The sequence below is a fragment of the Pungitius pungitius genome, chromosome 19 (assembly GCF_949316345.1).
Source record: "Pungitius pungitius chromosome 19, fPunPun2.1, whole genome shotgun sequence".
Taxonomy (NCBI): domain Eukaryota; kingdom Metazoa; phylum Chordata; class Actinopteri; order Perciformes; family Gasterosteidae; genus Pungitius; species Pungitius pungitius.
The window spans coordinates 2022440-2041743 of NC_084918.1; the positions used below are offsets into that span (position 1 = coordinate 2022440).

Here is a 19304-nt window from a genome sequence, read left to right on the forward strand (position 1 = left end):
CCATGGATGGACCCGTTCTGTCTCTTGAGGTCTTCCATGGACACCTTTTCAGTGATTTGCAGGTATTTTTACCACGTCTTGGACCACGTGACCTTTATACTGGTTTGCAGTGGTTTGCCATTTACATCAAAAACACATTCATTTGAGACTACTCATTATTTTTCATCCTGCGTCTCCTGTGGAGTACAATAAGGCACTATTTTTGGCATCCTATTTCATTCTCTCTTCTTACGTTCACATTATAATAAAAAACAAGGGATATAATTCCACATCCAAGGAAGCTCAGTAAAAGTTCTTCAAGGTTGAATTATTATAAAAACACAATAAAAATGTTTTAAAGTCAAACCAGGACAATTCTACAAAAGTAGTTCTGCTGTAGTTTGGGTTTTGTGTCGTTTACACCCTTGTTAAAAACTACAGCAGTAATCCAAAATGTAGGCTTAATTGTCAGGGAGCGTCCACCTGTAGCTGATCGTCTCTGAAACGTATTTTGGGGACATCCCCGTCAATCATGCAGCCTCCTGGAGGTTCAGCCCTCTTTGCATTTCCTGAGGTGCGCCGCAATCGTCGCCGCTGCCTTTAACGATAAGTGCTGCGTGCCGTCTTGGCAACGCAAAGCGCACACTTTACAAAAGGTCGGGTGCTCCATTCCTTTTTTTTTCTTCTTTCCGACCCCTACTTTATATGAATATGTATATTTTAGCAGTCCACGTCTCTCACACGCAGGTGTCACACCCCCCCCCCACGGCGGTAACCGCTGCCGCCGCCGATCCCCCGGAAGCCCGGTTCACAGCGGCTCTTTGCTCCCACGGAACAGGCGCGTTACGGACACCACGCGCGTGTTGCGGGTTCATTTATAACCCGAGGACAGCCTTTTAGTAATCAGATAGTGGTTCGATAGACGCTGAACTGCTGACTCCCTGGAGGAAGGCTTCTGAAGGGCGATTTACCACCTCAGTGCTGATGTGATGTCTATCCTCTGTTGGCTCTTTGTGTTTGTGTATAGGAGGGGGGGAGGGGGGAGGGGTTGTGGTGGGGTTCTATCTCTTCTTGTGTGTGTGTGTGTGTGTGCAGTCCTTCGAGAAGGGGGTAGACATTGTGTGTAAGCAGAACCGAATGATGGGCCAAGCATCGCCTATAACACTCCCCCAGATAAAAAAAAAAAAAATGCTGCAGCCTGCGTCTCTGTGTCCAATGACAACATAATTTACACCTTTGAAAAGACAGAGTGGCGTACAATAGCCTCTGTGACATTCTCATACAAATACATTTTTCCCTCCTCTTAACTGACAACGGATATGGCACAATAGCCAATAAAGCTCAAAGCGTTTCATCAAAGCTTTCCAATTCGCTGCTTCCAAACACTCAGCGTCTGGGAGGCCTTCAATGGGAATAATCCCCTCCCCCCCCCCCCGACACACAGGAGCAAACGGTGCGTTTCTCTCATGCAGCAGCGCGTATCTTTTAGCGAGAGAGAAGAAGTTAGCATGAGCAGCAGTAGCCCAAAAAAAAACATAAACACGCTGTGCAATTTATTCATAAACATGAACTCATTATACAAACCTTAATACGTGAGATTCCTTCCCTCCTCAGGTGAATAATATAAACTCTGTGCAGGGCCTGGTACTTCTTCCTTCTTTTTGATCTTTTGCTTCCTCTCTGTAGTCTCGTATGAATTAATATGTGCATGTTTTCAGTTTTCTGCAAGGTCTGCCTCTTTTAAACAATGTACGGGGCGGCAGGCAGGGAGAAAATGATGCATGTTGTGCTCTTTCCCTCCGACAACACGGTGCTGAAAAGTAGCTCAACGCTATTTGAACCTCTTTCACATGCCTACTACATGCTACTGTCGACACGCATCGTCTTATGCAACACTCACTGCAGCCGGCGCCACAGCAGGCTGAGATGCGGCTGTAAGGACGAGTTCTTGGGTTGCTTTGTTGGAATACGGTGAGCACCTTAAAATGAGGCGTCCTCGAATCTCAAGGTTGGCTTGATCCCAGGTCCTCCCCTGTCCACATGATGAAGTGTCCTTTTCCCACCGTTTCTTAAAGTCCTGCTGGGATGACGACAGCAGTCACGTGTTTGGAACCTGACCTTTAACCCGTGTGAATCAAATAGGGTTGATGCTATGTGCGTGAGAAGGGGGTCCGCCCTCGGCTCCAGCTTCCAGGCGAAGAATACGCAGTTTAAAAAAAGCTCCATCAATTTTACACATTGAAGTTACTCCTCACGGGGGCCAATACGCAGCCTGGGAAAACTATTGGATAACATCTGCTGGGGCTCGCAGAGGAGTTTGATTCAATTTAAAAACCCAATGTTGTTATCAAAGACCTATTTAGTTGCATTTTGTGAATCCAGAAATCCAGATGCACAGTTTGGCTCTTGGGGATAAAGAATCTGGATATTTATACCTCTGTAGCTTCCATTTTGTGGATCTGTCTCTTGTATTACTTTTCTGAAATTGAAACACTGGCATTCTTTTACACCTCCTTAATGTGCAAATGCACTACAGGAGTTAAAGCAGAAGGTTGCATGGCGTAACAATAGTGAGTGGAGTCTTGTGTTAATCTACCGCAAGAACTGTGACAGTAGCTTCAAAACACTTTCTGTTTACCCGACACTTCTGTCACATAAGTGAGTGAGGGCTCACACACCTGTCGACCCACCCCCACCCCCGGGCTGCTTGATGGGAGGAGCTTGCGAAACGCTGTTTGCTGACCTAAAGCAACACCTGCGTGGCTGAGTGCTCCATGCAGAGCGGCTCCTGCTGCCAGGCAGGACTCGTGTTCTTATTCCTACTGGGCCCCCATTCAGGGTGCACCGCACCGCAGGTATTTCATATTTCCTACATCTCCACGGCTTGCTGCGTCTGTGCGATGGGCTGCGGGATCGGCAAGGTGCTGCCCGAGGCACCCAAGGGGGGCTACGTCAGTGTGGTGCAATCGCTGGTGGCCTTCAGCAGAGCTTGTGACGACGACAACGACGACGGGCCGAAGAAGCGGAGAGGTTTGGGGTTCTCCACCGGCGCCAACCACCGGCCACCGGCGTCCAACGAGCGACGGCCGGTTCTCAGGGAGGGTCCCCGTCGGGACCAAGCTGCAAAGTATAAAGACAAGTTTGACGCACGCGTGACGGCGAGGTAAGACGGGTGAAGACGTTTCCTTTTTGGCATCTGTGATTTTAAAAATGAACAGAGCGGCATCATGTTAAAACGCAATTCTTTTCATGTCAAAAACAGTTAATGCATGGGAAGTGGACGGCTCTGTCTACAACTCAGTTTTGTATAAGGCCTCTTAGACTGAATCATTGCAGGAATGTGTGTATTGGCCCAGTCCACCACGCAGATACCCTCCCATACATCACCATGAGGGACGTGGACTGCCTTGCAACCGCGTTTCATGTGGCAGCGATGCGGTAACGACTCATCTTTCCACCCTCCTGCCTTGTCAGATACGACATCAGGGCCCTGATCGGTCGGGGGAGCTTCAGCCGCGTCGTGCGCGTGGAGCACAGGGCGACCCGCCAGCCCTTCGCCATTAAAATGATGGAGGTGGAGGCCCCGGAGGGCCGCGAGGTGTGCGCCTCGGAGCTGGCGGTGCTGCGGCGGGTGAGCCACGCGCACGTGATCCGGCTGATCGAGGTGTTCCAGTTCCCGCGGCGCGTCTACGCGGTGCTGGAACTGGCCACAGGCGGGGAGCTGTTGGACCGCGTCGTCAGCAGGGGACACTTCACGGAGAGGGACGCCACCGTGGCCCTGCGGATGGTGCTGGCCGGGGTGGGACACCTGCACAACCTGGGTATCACCCACAGAGACCTGAAGCCGGAGAACCTCCTGTACTACCACCCCGGGGCCGACTCCCGGCTGCTCGTCACCGACTTCGGACTGGCCACCTTTGGCGGCACCGGGTCGGGGGTCTCGGGTCTCGACGGCGGCGGCGGCGGAGGAGGAGACTGCACCGGAGGGGACGGGGGTTGGTCCCTCAGAACCACCTGTGGAACCCCAGAGTACATGGCCCCCGAGATCCTGCTGAGGAAGGCTTACTCCTGCGCGGTGGACATGTGGGCGCTGGGGGTCATCGCCTACGTGGTGCTGAGTGGATCCATGCCGTTCGAGGACGACAGTCGCACGCGGCTCTACCGATCCATCGTGAGAGGCAAGCTCAGCTTCCGCGGAGACGTAAGTTCGAAAGGCCCCGTGTTGGGTGGTTCCACAGCTGAGGAGCTGTACCTGATGTCCCCTTGATGCAGGGTGGGGCGGTTGGGGTGGATGGCGTGATGCAGGTTTTTTTTACTTGTGGCAGGTCCAGCTAGTGGTACAACTCAAAGGAAAAGAACCAATGAGCCTTAAAATCATGTACGGTACATGCTTCGTATGTTCATGTTCCAAGGGCTGTGCTTGCAGAGAGTGAAAATAAGGAGCTGTTATTGGGCAGGTGGTTTTATCGGATGTATTCCCAAAGAACAGGTGGAAGTTGCATTCTATTAGTTTACAGATCCCATCACACACTCGACCTCTGCTTCTACTGATGCAATTTTGACATTGTTTTGACAGCCTTGCACAAAATCCCCACGGCTGTGCTGCCATGCAGTCAAAACTGAGTCTGTTTTTTTCATTTTTTTATGTGGATACTAAATAGAAGCTGAAGAACACACGTTGACTAGAAAAGCTGTGGTTCTGCAGTTTCCGCTTTTATACCATCTCTCCCTGGGAAAAAAAGTGTTTTAAAGCTTGTTTAAGGAAGTTTTATTTACGCTGATAATAAAAGCGGATAAAAGAAGTTGTGTTTCTGAGCACAAGGGAACCTTTACTGCAGCAAGGAATGACAGTCATGATTCAGCAGGAATGAAGCTTGAGCCTTCGGAAGGAGGGAAGGCATCCTTTTGAGCCTCTCTCATATTTCTTAGAATCAGACTGTATAAAAATAGTCAATCTTTTTGCAGAAGAGTCATTTGCTTACTTAGATCTTAAATAATCATCAATAGTAAATTGAGAGACTGCAGGTAAATGTTCCTTTAACTCTTAACAAATCCTCAAGCTGCAATTTCTATTCTAGACATTTAGCCTTTTCCAAACAACGCAATCTGTTTTCTCTGCATACAATGTGCAGAAAAGAATTAACCAACCCCAGCCACCCGTCTATTCACATATGGCTGTTACATCTACCTGCTGCAAAAGGGAGGATTCACACCTTGATCAATATGCAGCTACAACTCCCAGAAATAGCTCCAGTGTTCCAGCCGTGCGTGCCGCGTTTTCAGCCCGGGTCGTGTGTGTTCATCCCTCTGCGGCCCTGTGAGGCAGAAGGAAGGGGTGGATGAGGGGAGGCTTGTTGTGGCGTCTCGAGTCCCGGTGGCTCGGTGCTCCTTCAGGATGCGTCACACCGGCTGTTGTCCCCCTTTTTGCCCTCCGCCACACAACTGAAGTGGGTATTTTTTTGTGTGTGTTTCGGGCTCGTTCTTTCACGCTGATTACACCCAAGGCTGGATTATTCACTGGGCTTTAGGCTCGGCCCCCGCTCTAATGGATGCGGTCTGACATTTTAGTTCGGCACACACGGGCTCCCTTACACAGGCCCTGGACTATTATACCAGTGTTTACCGCTGCACTGACCACCAGCTGTGCAGAAACCTTCTGGAGTAAGCGGGGGGGCTTATTTCACGTGTTTCGTAGTGGCTTTCAGCAGCACATGCGGGCCTCAACGGGGGGAACTGAGCTGAGAACCACGTTTCACGAGGCCAGCACCTCTCGTCCCCGGCGAGAGTTGAAGCAAAGACGTCAAATCGTTAATTCCTATGATAGCAACATGAAGACATCTGACATGGCTGAGTGGCAGTCCAGGGCTTCACGGGACGACCATCAATCACGTTTTCATGACAGGGCGCTTTCTCTCCGTCGTGTGCGAGTATCCGCCCTCTCTGATAGACTGACAACAGGCTCTCTCACACACACACACACACACACTGGGATAATAACGTTATCAGTCTTATCACCAGAAGGTTGACCCCCGTCACCAGAAGGCGGATTCCCTCCGGACGAGCGCTTCCACATCACGTGTAACACTTGACTCGAGTAGTTTTATTTAAAACGAGCCGTGCTCCGATGCAGTCGGATGAAAATGTGCCCTTCACGCAGCTCGGCGCTTTGACCAGTCACAGCAGGGTCTCACTGATGACATCATCAGAAGGCCCTGTCCCTCTCAAGTGTCCCAGCGAGCCGGCATGCCGGAAAAAAACCAAGGCAGCTTATGTGGAATGCAGCCATCATCAATTACTCAAACCACTGGCATGGAGAAAATGGCCTCCTGGAACAACAGAACAAAACAATAATAACCCCCCCCCCCCCCCCCTAAACAGATTTGCCTGATCATACTTTGAGGGGTATGTAATGGAGGGCCGCTTTGTTCTGGTCATTTGGTCCTCAGTTTGGCCGGACTGGTTGGAGATGAAGAAATTTAAATGATGAAAGCTTTGGTAAGTGGATTCGAAAAGGGCAAATCATTTTGCATCAAGTCAAGATGCAAATTAAAGCCGTAATACTCTTCTGTAAACACTATAAAGGTAGATTCTACCCATGAATTTAAAATGATGTGTCTTCATCAGCATCACGTGTCACTGTAACCGGGTCCATGAGTGTGAGGCTGCACAGTTACATGCTGTGATACATTTTGTCGTTCGTCAGCAGCTGAAAGGCAGAATGTTGTCGTCCGAAAAATCTCTCATTGTTATTCAACAAAGCATTGAAAGGAAAAAAGGAAAGAAATCTTCACGTACGCTCTTTCCCAGATGGACTTCAAGATTCTGAAAGTAACAATTTGTCTCTTCCATGCAAATGAATACCCGAGGGCTGCAATTACAAACATCCTTCTGAAAGTATCGGTAACCTTGTGTATTTATTGCAGCAGAATAGGGAGAAGCAGTAAATGTGAGTGTGGGTGGGGGGGGCGGTTCTGCAGCGAGATGGAGGCGAGAATCACTGAGAAATGCAAATACCCCCCCGGCACCTACCCACAAAACAGTTCCTTCTGTCTCCCCAGCACCCCCCCCCCCCCCCCCCCCCACGCCTTCGCTACACCACAGCAACACTTGCATGCATTCTCCCCCCCCTCCCTCCCTCCCCGGGCCCCCATCCCTGACCAGCTCCTTGCTTGAAGACCTGTAGTGCAGAGTCACACTGATGTGTTTACTCAAAAGCAGGGGGGGGGGGGGGAGTCGGAGATGGATGGCACGATGGAGGAGATTGCTGGGAGGAAAAAAAAAGGCAGGACACAGAAAGAGCGAGTGGGGAAGGTGGGGGGCGACGGAGGGGGGGACGGGGGGGGGTTCCCACCTTATCCCTCAATCGGCTCGGCCTCACGCAGGACATCTGGGCATCACGGCAGCATTTAGAATGCGCGGCGTGAGTCGAGTAACCTCCTCGGCGTTCTACGGCTGCGTTAGTGGAGACACTAACACTCCCCCCGGGGGGAGGGGGGGCCCGCCCAAAACATCTGCATGTCTCAGCTGCAGGGCACCCTGGGTAACGGTTAGCCCAGTCTGCCCCCTAGTGAGCGCCTGGGCGAACAGGTCCAGCCTCCCTTCGGCCGCTGCATCCGGGTATCGGTGCTTCGATTCCTCTGCACTAGCAGCAGGGCCCCCCCCCCCTGTCCCGCTCGGGGGCCCATTAGGACCAGGCATGTTTAAACTTGGCTTTTGTATTTCCCGGGCGGTGCTGGCAGGATTTTGAAGCGGTGGCCCTGGTGCGGAGCGGCTCATTACTCCAAAGTGCGTTATCCCGGCGATCACATTAGAGTAATCCAACCTTGCAGCGCTTTCTTCATTTGTTGCAATTACGGCTTTGTCAGGTGAAGATGTAGCGAGCCCCTGACGCAGTCAGCCTCTCATCCACGCCAACACCACGTTGCTAAAGGAATCCCTTTGGGTTTTTCCACTGCCATACCCCACCCTCTCCCTCCCGCCAGCCTCCACCACCACCACCACCACCACCACCGACGACCACTCCTTTCCTTCCTCCAGCAGCTCCCTGCTCAACAGTGATGTATAACCCACCACTCTCCTCCCAACACAATAAAGCCTTTTGTGTGTTTTGACGTGAGAAATGTTCCAAATAAGGGACAGAGATAAACTTCCTGCTGCCGGCTTCTTGCCAGAAAAACAACGCGGTGATGTCTCTTCTCCTTAGCGCCTTGATAGCGGTCGGGAGGACAACTCTCTTTCTTTTCCTTTTTATAGAATTTTCGATTCCCACCTAGTAATGGCTTCGCCTCCTCTTCCCCCGGCGTGCACCTCGGAAGTGGCGCGTGCATGCATGCCGTCTCAGATCAAGAACAATAAGCGCCCGCTGCACACATTTGATGTCAGCCACGGCTGGCTGACGTCAAATGTGCATTCGGCGGCGGAGTAATAAGGAGGCCGCCTCGGTGGGGAGGGGAGGCGAGGAGGGGAGGAGGGGAGGAGGGGAGGGGAGGCGCGCTTGTTAGTCCTCGGAGCTCAATCAAACACTTCCTCCGCTTCCCAGGCAAGCGCGTGTCACTCTGTCCGTCTCTCAGGTGTGAAATAAGAACACAATGAGGGGAAAGTTTCAGAGAGGAGCGTTTTTTTTTTTCTTTCTACGACTCGTTTGGCGGGGGTCGGGGGGGGGGGGGGGGGGGTGGCGACTCCTCTCCAAGTCGGTGCACTGTGAGAATGAGCGGGTCGCTGCTTCTTTGAATTCCTCTCTGCGGCGACTGTCTCGCGATTGTCAATTTCATGCTTGATTAATTGTCATTACCTGGCGAGAGACACACAAAAAAAAAAAGAGCTGGAGAAATGCATTTTGGGATTAAAATGGAGAGCGAGACGTCCCCTAAAGAGGAAGGTTTAGTCGGTGCGTTGCTGAGCGTGCAATGAGAGGATTTTGCACACACACACACATTGCACTGTATTTAGCTTTTATTCTCCTTTTTGCAGAGACTCAGTGGAGAATAGTACGGCTGATTGGTTTGGAGACTGGAAATATCTGTGCTTCTGAAAGACAGGAAATCGACGTGATTCGGGGGGAGCGTAGCGCTCATCATTACCTGACTTCACTCAAACAATAGCCAATTAAAAGCATGCACGGAACGTGTTTCGACGCTAATCAGGGCCATTGTGTTGCGGTCCAATCTGCGATGGCAGCGCCAATCTTTTTAATCTGATGGTAATCAATACAAATGGCTCTATCTATATACTTTTCATTTAAAATGGGATGGATCCGCGAAAGTCATGATCAAAGTCAGGGCCTCCACACATCCCCTCAATGACCAAGAACCAAAGCCCGGGATGAAGAATCCTTGGATTCCGAGATAATGATTCTGATGCCTTCCGCTAACGCTGCAAAAGAAAAAAAAAAAAGATGGGCATGTCAGATTTCAAAGCATTCTCCCATGTCAGTGGTGCGATTTCGCAATTTGAGTTAACAAAGCGCGGCGGATCCCGGCGCGTCTCATCTGGAGGGCCTCCATTGAGAGGCTAATTCCGGCGTGGAATAAACACGCGGCCAAATCCCACACATTCATGTCCCCGGGGGGGGGGGGCGGGGGTTTCGTATTCTTTTCAGCGTGCGGCTGCTGCTCCCTTTTGGCCCCGGTGACATTTAGCTTTCCTTTGAGTTGAGTTCTGCTGGTTAGGCCCGCAGAGCACAGCGATAATAAGTCTGACTTCTTCATTAGAATGAAATCTTTCTCTCCACGTTATGGGGAGCCTTTGAACGCCACGTCTAGATTTTTTAGAGGCCTGCGGGTTGCCTGTGTGTGTGTGTGTGTGTGTGTGTGTGTGTTCACACTGACGGCCATCACTCAGCTACGCCTCTTCCTTTCCCACAGCCTTGGCCCGCCGTGTCCCACCCGGCGAGGGACTTCGTCCAGCGCCTGCTGCTGTTGGACCCGGCCGCGCGCCCGACAGCCGACCAAGCCACCCGCCACCCCTGGGTGGCCACCATGGCCGCCGGCTCCTCCGCCAGGAACCTCCACCGCTCCATTTCCCAGAACCTCCGGCAGCGGGCGTCGCGCAGCTCCTCCCGGTGCCCGAGCAGCGCCGCCGGCAGCTCCGGCGGGGGCCACCGGCGAGGACCCGGCGGGGACAAGGAACCAGGGGCGGCGGCGAGGCGGTGCAGCCAGACGGTCCCAGGAGCACCGCCAGGAGCCTCCGACTGAAGCAGAGGCTGGTGGGTGGAACCCGGAGGAGCCGGATCAGTGTGGTCCGTCTGTGCGTGGCTTTCACAGGTGTTGTTTCTTCTCCTCTCTGGACGTCCCACCCTCCATTAGTTTGGTGCTTAGCTTAGCTTAGCTTAGCTTAGCTTAGCTTAGCTTAGCTATGTCCAGCCTCGCATTCCTCCTCTGGATTTAAGGTCTCATCTGGATCATTATGAGTCACCGGATTGCCTGGGCGGAGGGTCCATTCCAAAAGCAAGAAGTCATTGGAAGAAATGTGAGCGTATCCTGACACAAGTGCGATGTGCAAAAGTAGAAAAACTTGAAAAGCCGTTTTTTATGAAATAGAGTTTGAGTTCCCCTCACGCGTTTAAACGCGGAAAGAAAGCGACATCTCTGTGGTCTCTTCTTTTGTTTTGTCTCCTCCTGCAGAGCACCACTCAAAGCTTAACACAGATATGCGGCGACAGGCCTCTGTCATTGAAAGCGAGGCGCTGGCTTTAAGCAGCTCTCCCCCAAACATTATGCAAGCTGTCAACGGCAATCTCAAAATAACCTTTTTTGTTTCCTGCGAGAAATTTTAAATTAAAATGGCAGCATTAGTATGAGACAGGAGTGCACCGAGCCGTGAGTAGGATGCAAAACATAATTACCAACGAGGTTCAGTCATGTTTCGCAACATCACACCGCACCTATTGCGAGTTGTTCCTGTTTTATGTTTTAATCATTCGCGATTAATGCGTCCGGTTGCAGATGATAAGTCATGCATTGAACCGCACACGAGGACGCAACAATGGCTAAATGCTGGAGTGATTTGTACAGAGTGACAAGTAAACGGGGGGGAAAACCCGCATTTTGGGACTAACGTTCAGTCACGTTTTGCACAATCATCTTTCTAATTGGAGCGATTGTGAGACGTACAACTCTTTCATTGATATTAATTCATTCATCATTGCAAATGTGTTGCATGAAAGTTCATGCTGCTCAGATACAATGTTTGTGCAAATTGAACATGGCCATAAAGATTTCACCCTCGTTGCATGGCCTTCATCAGCGAGAGACGTCTAAGTGTTGTTTGAAGACGTAACCTTTGTCTACGGTCCACACCTCTTTTCCCAGAGCCTTCACTCACATTTTGTCGATAAAAGCTTCCAAAATTGAAGGTCCATTGATTTGCTTTTTTTTCTGTAGCTGTAGCTAACTTCTGTGGAAAAGAAAGTCCAGCAACACCTCTGGGCAAAGTTGTGCTTTTTATTCTTTGGAAGCATTTAAACTTGCAACATCATTTTCTCACCTGCTAATGGACGCTGTTCAACACGCTCTCACCGGAGTCTGCCCTCAGTCTGTCGGTTTTGTTCACAAAACCAGGAAGAGGACCTTGTTTTTTTGTGGGTTCGCTTTGTTTGGTGGGGAAACACTTAGCTCACCCTCCTCCTCCTCACGGATGCCCACGAGAATCTGTTTTAGCGTATTAACGCCCAGCGCGATGTCATTCGTGCACGATTTCTCCGACCCCCCGCTGACGCCTTTAAGCGGCTTTCCCAAACTCCAGTGACCCGAGGTCGGCGTCCCTCTGGGAGGGAGACGAGCACGGGGCTGCTGGTGTGTGTTTTGAAAGACGGAGGGCACCAAACTAAGGGGAAGGATTTCAGCCCAGCAAAAAGAGGGGAAATCTCCTTGGATGGGCCTTAGCAAAGTTCCACTCACAGATGTTCATTTGAATCCAGAATCCAGAAGTGAGCAACAACGGGAAGCAGCCATTCTGGTTCCGTTCTCTGTGCCGTCACCTTTAGAAGAACAAAGCAAACCGTCGTTTTATCGAAGCATTGTCCATCTCGTCCATGCACGCTCACTAGGTCCACACTAGTGGCTTTAGAGTATTTTCGCTGCATATTTGCTTCCTCTCTACTATGACAGCCTCATGCCTTGTGACCATTGGGCAGTGTCATTCCCACACGGGATGCCAGATGGATGCAAACGAAAACGCGCCGATTACCTGTGGATCAGCTCAGCTGGTGTATCGGTTGAGTGAAAGGGGCCATACATCCTTCCGTGTCCCACGCTGCGGTCATCCCAGGCCGGACAATCGGGTGGGGGGGGGAAGCAGAGCGTAGCAAAGATTAGCAGATAGCGATGTGGACAAGTGTGACAGAAAGGCTCTTCTTTTTTTTTCTTTGGCTCAGCAGAAAAAACGGCGACTTATTTGCTTTATCTTTGGCCTTAGTTGAAGAGATCATTTGCTGCTCGGGACCCTGAAACATAAGCTGGAAGATCCACTCGTCGCTGCAGTGAGAAGAAGAAAAACAGGGAGAGGATAATATGGGGGGGGGGGGGGGGGGGGAGTCCTGCACCAGTGACAAATTATAAATGACAAATCATTACGATCCAAATCACTGTAAGAGCAAATTTGTGCATAAATGAAAGTTCCATCATTTGTTTTATCTTAAATTGCTAAACCGGTAATTTCAAGGAAAATCACAACATGCACGTTAAAACAAACATTTTTTGTATACATACATGTACAAGTTGTACTACTCTGTCAGTGAGAACAAATTCCTTCTTATTCTTCTCACATCCTTTTCATCGCTTAATCAAACGTGTAGCTTTTATATTGCATTGAGTGTTATCACCAAGGCCGCTATTATCAGAACAAAGTGAACGTCGTACTGAACAAACGTCCTGCAGAGGGTTTTGGAATATATCCCGTGTTCGTGTATGATTGTATTGGTCCTATAGCTGAACCCCCCCCCCCGACCCCCACGAAGGAAATTCAACCCTTCTTCTCTTCATGTTTGTTCCCACCACGGTTGTTGCGTTGGATGTAAGTGCCACTTATTTCTATTGTGCGACGCAAACACCCAGCATGTCAAATATTGGGGGTCTTTTGTGAGCCGCTCGGCAGAGAGATTACTTTCCCCGAAACGGCAATTACAACTGCACTCCACCTTAATGATTTGAGAGGAAAGAACGATTCGCTATTTTTTAGTCAGTTAATTGCTTCTCTTCCCGCTATTTGCTGTCCCGTTGTTTGAACACGAGGCGGGTCAATACTTTTCTGATTGCGGATACAATAAAAGTAAAACGTCTCATTATTCATCCGGCTGGGAAATTCCACATTTAGATTGTAGCCCTGAACCAGTGGTTTTGACGCTGAAAAGTGTCCATTTGTGCGCTGCGATTTTCGGGGCCGGTTGCATGAAGCGGGTCTCAAGTGCGTCTTGCTTTTGGAGAGTTTATGTGCGACGTTCTAGATGTTATCGTTTTCTCTCCTTTTTTTTCGAAACGCACAGTGCCGACACGTTTCCATGGCGGTCATTCATTCATGCGGGTGGAAACCTGTGGTTTCTCTCCCACCCACGGACCGTTCAGATCACGTCCAGGGGGTCAGCTGTGATGGTAAACATCATTGTACATTCCATATGCTGCAAAAAAAACCAATTACTCAATATTTTTAATATTCCCATGTGGACATTTCAGCGTAGATTGTGGAAATTTCCCAAATCGACATCCCTGAAGCAAGCATCTCAATGAGCCAACACCAGCATACGGGTGTAATTCTGCTTATTTGCATGCAGTGATGTGTATGTGTGTAAATAAATGCAGTGCAGTCTCATGATGTCACGTTGGATGAGTATTAACATACCTGTAATGAACCTGACGCTCCTCCAGCCTCAAAATGCAAATGATTGAAAATGACACGTTTCTTTTTTTTCCGTTTATTTATGTTTTTATTTTTTTTTTAAACATATTTAAATGTCTGTTCCATCAAACTGGTGCAGTCTGGAGGCACCAGTGGGTAACAATGCTCCCACTGGTGTGAGTGGAAGGCCCACAGCCGGCAGGAACAAGCTGTTGTTGGTTTTTGTGTTGTCGCTGAAACATGGTGGAGGATTTCAAACCGATTCCAATTCATGTGAATCCTGCCAAGTTGGTTTTATTGTAAAACAATTAAAAAGTGTAAATAGCTGAGCTGGTTGGGTACAAACATTAGGAAGCATTGTATAGAACTCTCCTCGCTGTTGATCTTCTGTAGTTCAGTTTGTTGTGTCCCAAATGATATTTACACAAAGCTCCATAGAGTCAGGACTGAGATCTATTTCAGTTGCAAGACAATGACATTATTTTGATGGTATCTTTCGTCTAAAACAAGTACTAAACAAAGCTGTATAAAGCTCACATGCACTCACGCCTGTGACATTTCTAAGGAAGTCCAGGTTTTCAATTTGCAGGCCAACCCCAGAGCTTTGAGGGTGGACTCCAATATCCATTTATCACACCTGGAATGTGGGCTAACATCATTTCTCTTCACCATTCATACCTCTATGCTCCTTACACCCTCGTGTCACATTACACACCAGGAGGCTGCCCGGTACAATCATAATCTGACTGCTGGCCACTGGGAAGCGGCGCCATTACCGATTGGGGATTGAGTGCCCTGCTCAAGGACAGGAAAAGGGAAAAGCGTCCGGGAGTCCCCCCCCCCCCAAAATCACTCCCCTAGACTGTACTCTCCCTCCCCTCCATTCATTCCCATTACAAAAGGCTGTGGTGCGTCCCTGATTGAGACGAAGGGCGGCGCCGCCGTCGAGGAGGCACGCTCGACCGCGTCCCGGCGTCCCCCCCCCCAGTTTGTTCGTTTTCAGCCCTGAGGAGCAGGAAGGCGTAAAGCACTGCTCATCGTTTGATGCAGGAAGCTTTTTCCTTTTTCCCAAAGCTCATCAGAAGGCCTTAAATCAGCCTCCGCTCTGTCGGCTCCACTGACTCCTCTTCACTTGCAGGAGCAGATGGGCTGGAGGATGGAAAGTGCCACTTGCATATAGATGTGTGCACTAGGAAATGTACAGTTTGGTGTTTTAAGTGTTCAATGCCCAATATATTTATATACAGTATATACAGCTCAGAGAGTTTATCTTTGGCAGCGTTCAGGTTTGTATGTTTCTCCTCTAGCAGACATTGGCGAAAGTAGGCTATTATCTTTAATAAATATTTATTCACACTTGAATAGAGACTACCTTCTGTTTTTTACATTTTACATTTACACAAAACACACACACACACTAGAAATGAACCATGTGTATAGATACCTATCTTTGTCTATACTTAATTAGATAACTTTTCTTTTGTCAATGTTATGTCACCTTACGGTTTCTCATTTTCATGCACTCATCTTAAAATATCTTTTTTTTTTTCTCAGAACTTAATAGCATCAGAGTAAGTGCAGCGGAGAGAGACGCTGACACAAAGAGGACAGGAGGAACAATGGAAAAGCTCCAGATGAAGAATCATTTAATTTCTTTGAGGTGGTCCTGAGGTGGTTGCATTAATATTTTAGTATTTCACTCACTGTTTAATTTAAAAGACATGGTGGGATTTTGCATTTCTATTTATACATTTTATCTCCAGGAATATTTCCACGAATATTCCATCTCACATTTCAAACAAATTTAAATGAATCTATACTTTGCAAATGTTTGTAGGTTTCTATTTCCTTTTTTAATGAAAGCCAAAGCTTTCTTGAACTGTTTTTGCAAGATGAGAACCAAGCAAATGTTTTATCAATAAATGAAATATCAGGCGTGGTTCCTGAGGATTAATCAGTCAACATTATTGATCCTATGGATCTCATGAATCTCTATCGATCCCATTTGTATTATTTCCTAGTTGACACAGATGTCTCTGTGTTGCCAGGCACCAAAAAAAAGAACAAAGTTGTCAGCCCAAAAGAGAATTTCAAAGTTTTGCTGCCACAGATCATTTTCTCATTGAATAACTGGAGATCAAATAACCAGATAAACTGTATTTGTCTGGGATAATAATGTTGTTTGCCTTTTGTTTTCAAGTAAAAAGAAATGATGCAGTTTTGTGATATCCAGCGCTTATATTCACCAACGGCGCTTTCGCTCAGGCGCTCAGGCCATTACATTCGTCTGTGTGTGTGTGTGTGTGTGTGTGTTACTCTGTTTGCACCACGTGGTCCTGAGCACTGTATAATGTTTATCCTATAGGAGCAGATATTGCAGTTTGAGCCAAATTGATTCCCCTCAGCAATCCCAGCATCAAAATAGAGATCCAGGCTTCTGCAGACAGGAGTCAAAGACAGTGATTCAAAGGTCAGACCCAACAGCACAGATCCCTGGGTAAAGAAGATGCTGACAGGCACACCCTGATGGGAAGCAGCTGGAGTGTTTGGAGTAATCCAAACCGAAGCATTCATCTCTCAATCTCTTTTCTGTGTGGGTGGCCAGGTGTAAGGGGGGGCGCGGGGGGGGGTGTATGTGTGCCTACTCATCTGCCCGTGAGTGCTCTGCGTGTCTTTGTCCCAGCGTGTTGAACATCCACGCGGCTCGCTCACCTTCAGCGCTCGGTGTCTTGACCTCACACCGGACAGGCGGATTGAACACAGATACATTATTAATCCGTTTCTGTCCGGATAAACGGACACCCAAGGCCCAACGTGGACGTGGAGGATGCATGGGTGCAGCTCCTTTCTGAATGGTACTTATTCATCTATTTGGAGGAAATGGAAAGTCTTGTCAGGGAGAGTGAAGGAAATGAGCGATGGAGGGAGTTGGTACCTGGCAGGGAAAGGGGGGGGGGAGGGGGGAGGGAAGCAGGAGCGTAGGCTTAACTACTGACTACTCATATATTTGAGTACTGTGCATTGATTCGCCTCTTTTTCCCGACTCTCCTCTACCTGGACGGTGGGTTTTCTGCTGTAGAGAGGATTTACACAAACAGGACAGGAGTGCATGGTAATGAGGACGCACGTCCCCTGAGCATCGCTTTGGCGTGTTGTTCATTTTTCAACAACTTTTCCCATCTTCCCCCATCAGGAGGAAGGGATTTCCTACAGGCACCATTCAAGCACCCAAGAAAACGTTGCTCGAGTGGCGTTTGAGTCGGGCCTCACAAACGCCCACAACATCCCGTAGATGACCGCCGAAGCGTATCGCGCAGGTGAGGCTCAGGGCTCCCTTCCTACATGGTCATTAGCCTCATGCGTAGCAGGCTGACACCTCCTCGAGTTTGAGAGGTTTGCTGCTCTATTGACCGCATGCAGCAGCCTCCGGGGTTGCCATGGAGAAAAGCGAGCGACCTCCTTGCATCACACGGGGGGAAAGGTGCCCACGACGCCGGGTGCTCACAGATCTCCTCGCGTGCCGAGGTGTGACGTCAGGTCGGGCGCCGCCGCCGCCACTGCCGCCGCGCGTTAGCACGTGGCCGATTCGCGGCTTGAGCAACGCCGATGCCCATTGCGCCGCTGCCCTCGTTAGCGGGGCCTTGGATTTGTGCTTGAAGAAGAAGTCTCTCCTCTCTCTCTTTGGCGAACTCACAGCGGAGCCTCCGCGGCTTTACTGCTCCACAAAGACCACCCGGCATTACTACGCTGAAGAGGCTGAGGTCCTGCTGAGGCCCCCGTGTGCAAGTGCTCACAGGGACCGGTTCTCGCGCAGCAGGACTGCGTCGCCATGGCAACGGCGCTCGACAGCGCGACTCGTGCAAGTACGGAGAGAGTGGCTCGGTGGCATCAGTTGGGCTGACAGGCTTAATATCCCCGTCCTTCGGCAAAGAATGGAGCAGCAGATGCTTCTGTGTTACCGGCGTGAACGGGGGGGGGGGGGCGGAGCGAGGTGACAGAATTGTGCACACTTTCGCTCTACGACAAACAAAGGAGCAGCGAAAAGGGAACCTGCCAACCGACGCGGCAGTTCGTTGAACGCTGTGATGTCACGGAGGAGGGCGTGTGTGGAGGCACCTGCAGACTCACAAAGGCGGCCCTCCAAACACCAAAATGTGAGAGCTTTCGTTGGTAAAACCTTGCGCTCCGCCAACATGCTAACAGACGCACACGGACGCTTCACTCTCTGATGCCGCCGTTCAAACTTATAGAAAGAAAAAAGGCTCCAGAACGTGACTGCGGGTGGTCAAGCGCGCGCTTCCCTCTCAGCTTGGAGTCTTGTCTGTCTCAGGATGAAAAGATATCTGCGGGCAGATGGGACTCTAATTGTGTCATCCGGCTTTGCCATGACAACCGCTTCCGAGGCCCGGCTTGTAAACTTTCCGACCCCAGTTTCTTCCCCCTTTTTGAGTTTTTTTATTAGAAAATTTGAATGGAGAATGTGAGGTTTCAGAGTGATCTGGATGTTAAAAGACACAAAGACACGAAAGAACTCTGTCTTCTTCCCTACTAAATAGGAAGTGTCTTTTCGGGGCAGGGTTCTAATCTGGGCCGCGAGACGAGGTGTCCCCACCTGAGCCTCACTCTGGCAGGTCATGCTGGTGTCTTAGCAACAGTGCGTCCCTTTCTCCAGGCCTTCACCTTCGTGCGGACACAGTGGGCTGCAGAGTACACTCCCTACCGAGAAACCGGATAGAAAGAAGAGTCTGATCCCTGACGGTGTGGAAGGCATTATCAGCTGTGACACATCCTGATGGGCTTATGTGCATGAACATTCTTTTAAAGCACACGGACCGACTTAATCCAAAAAGGAAAGAAGAAGCTTACGCAACACGCACAGAGGAAAGAGAGACTTCAATCTCTGCCCAGGTAGATGTTATTCCGCTCCATGTGGACATTCCCTCGGGTATAGTTCATTGTGTTGTCTCGGATTATCAGTGTGTGTCATGTGCAGAGTAAACTGCTCTATAGATATTTTAATCCAGTATCCAAAAAGCCACTTTACGCTGCTGGCCCTCGTCACCCTGATGTTGAAAAGGCATTGCAACTCATTTTTTTTGAATAAATATGGGCAACGTGTTCCTGGTAAAGTGCCCCGGCGTCTCCTGCCCCTCAGGGATGCCCATCGGGCCCCCGGACGTGATCCCCATCGCCGCAGTGATATCTGCCTCTGTTGTGGTGCTGGGTGTGGCTGTGTTGCTGCTATGGAAACTACTCACCAGCATCCATCCCCGGAGGGAGTGTTTTGCCCGCTTCCAGTGAGAGTTGGAGCAGGGTGAGCCCTGCCCAAACGAACCCTTCTGTCAGGGCCTGTCAATCGGCGAGGGAGGAGGAACGATAAATGCAGGAATTTGTCTCTGTGACATTGCTGCGGGGACACTGTGACAATAACAAGGCAGAACAAATGCACGGCGCTAAACATGGTTCAAAGGGTCAGGAAACTACAAAAAAACAGC

At 49.7% G+C, this 19304-nt stretch overlaps 1 protein-coding gene across 1 annotated transcript; it reads left to right on the top strand.

Annotated features, from left to right (window-relative positions):
• The first annotated feature begins 2879 nt into the window (after positions 1-2879).
• On the top strand, positions 2880-10172 carry LOC119198958 (serine/threonine-protein kinase H1-like). The gene is made up of 3 exons (XM_037456591.2): positions 2880-3142; positions 3454-4180; positions 9843-10172. Exons 1-3 carry the CDS (start codon positions 2880-2882, stop codon positions 10170-10172), a joined length of 1320 nt encoding a protein of 439 aa, XP_037312488.2.
• Positions 10173-19304: the final 9132 nt, after the last annotated feature.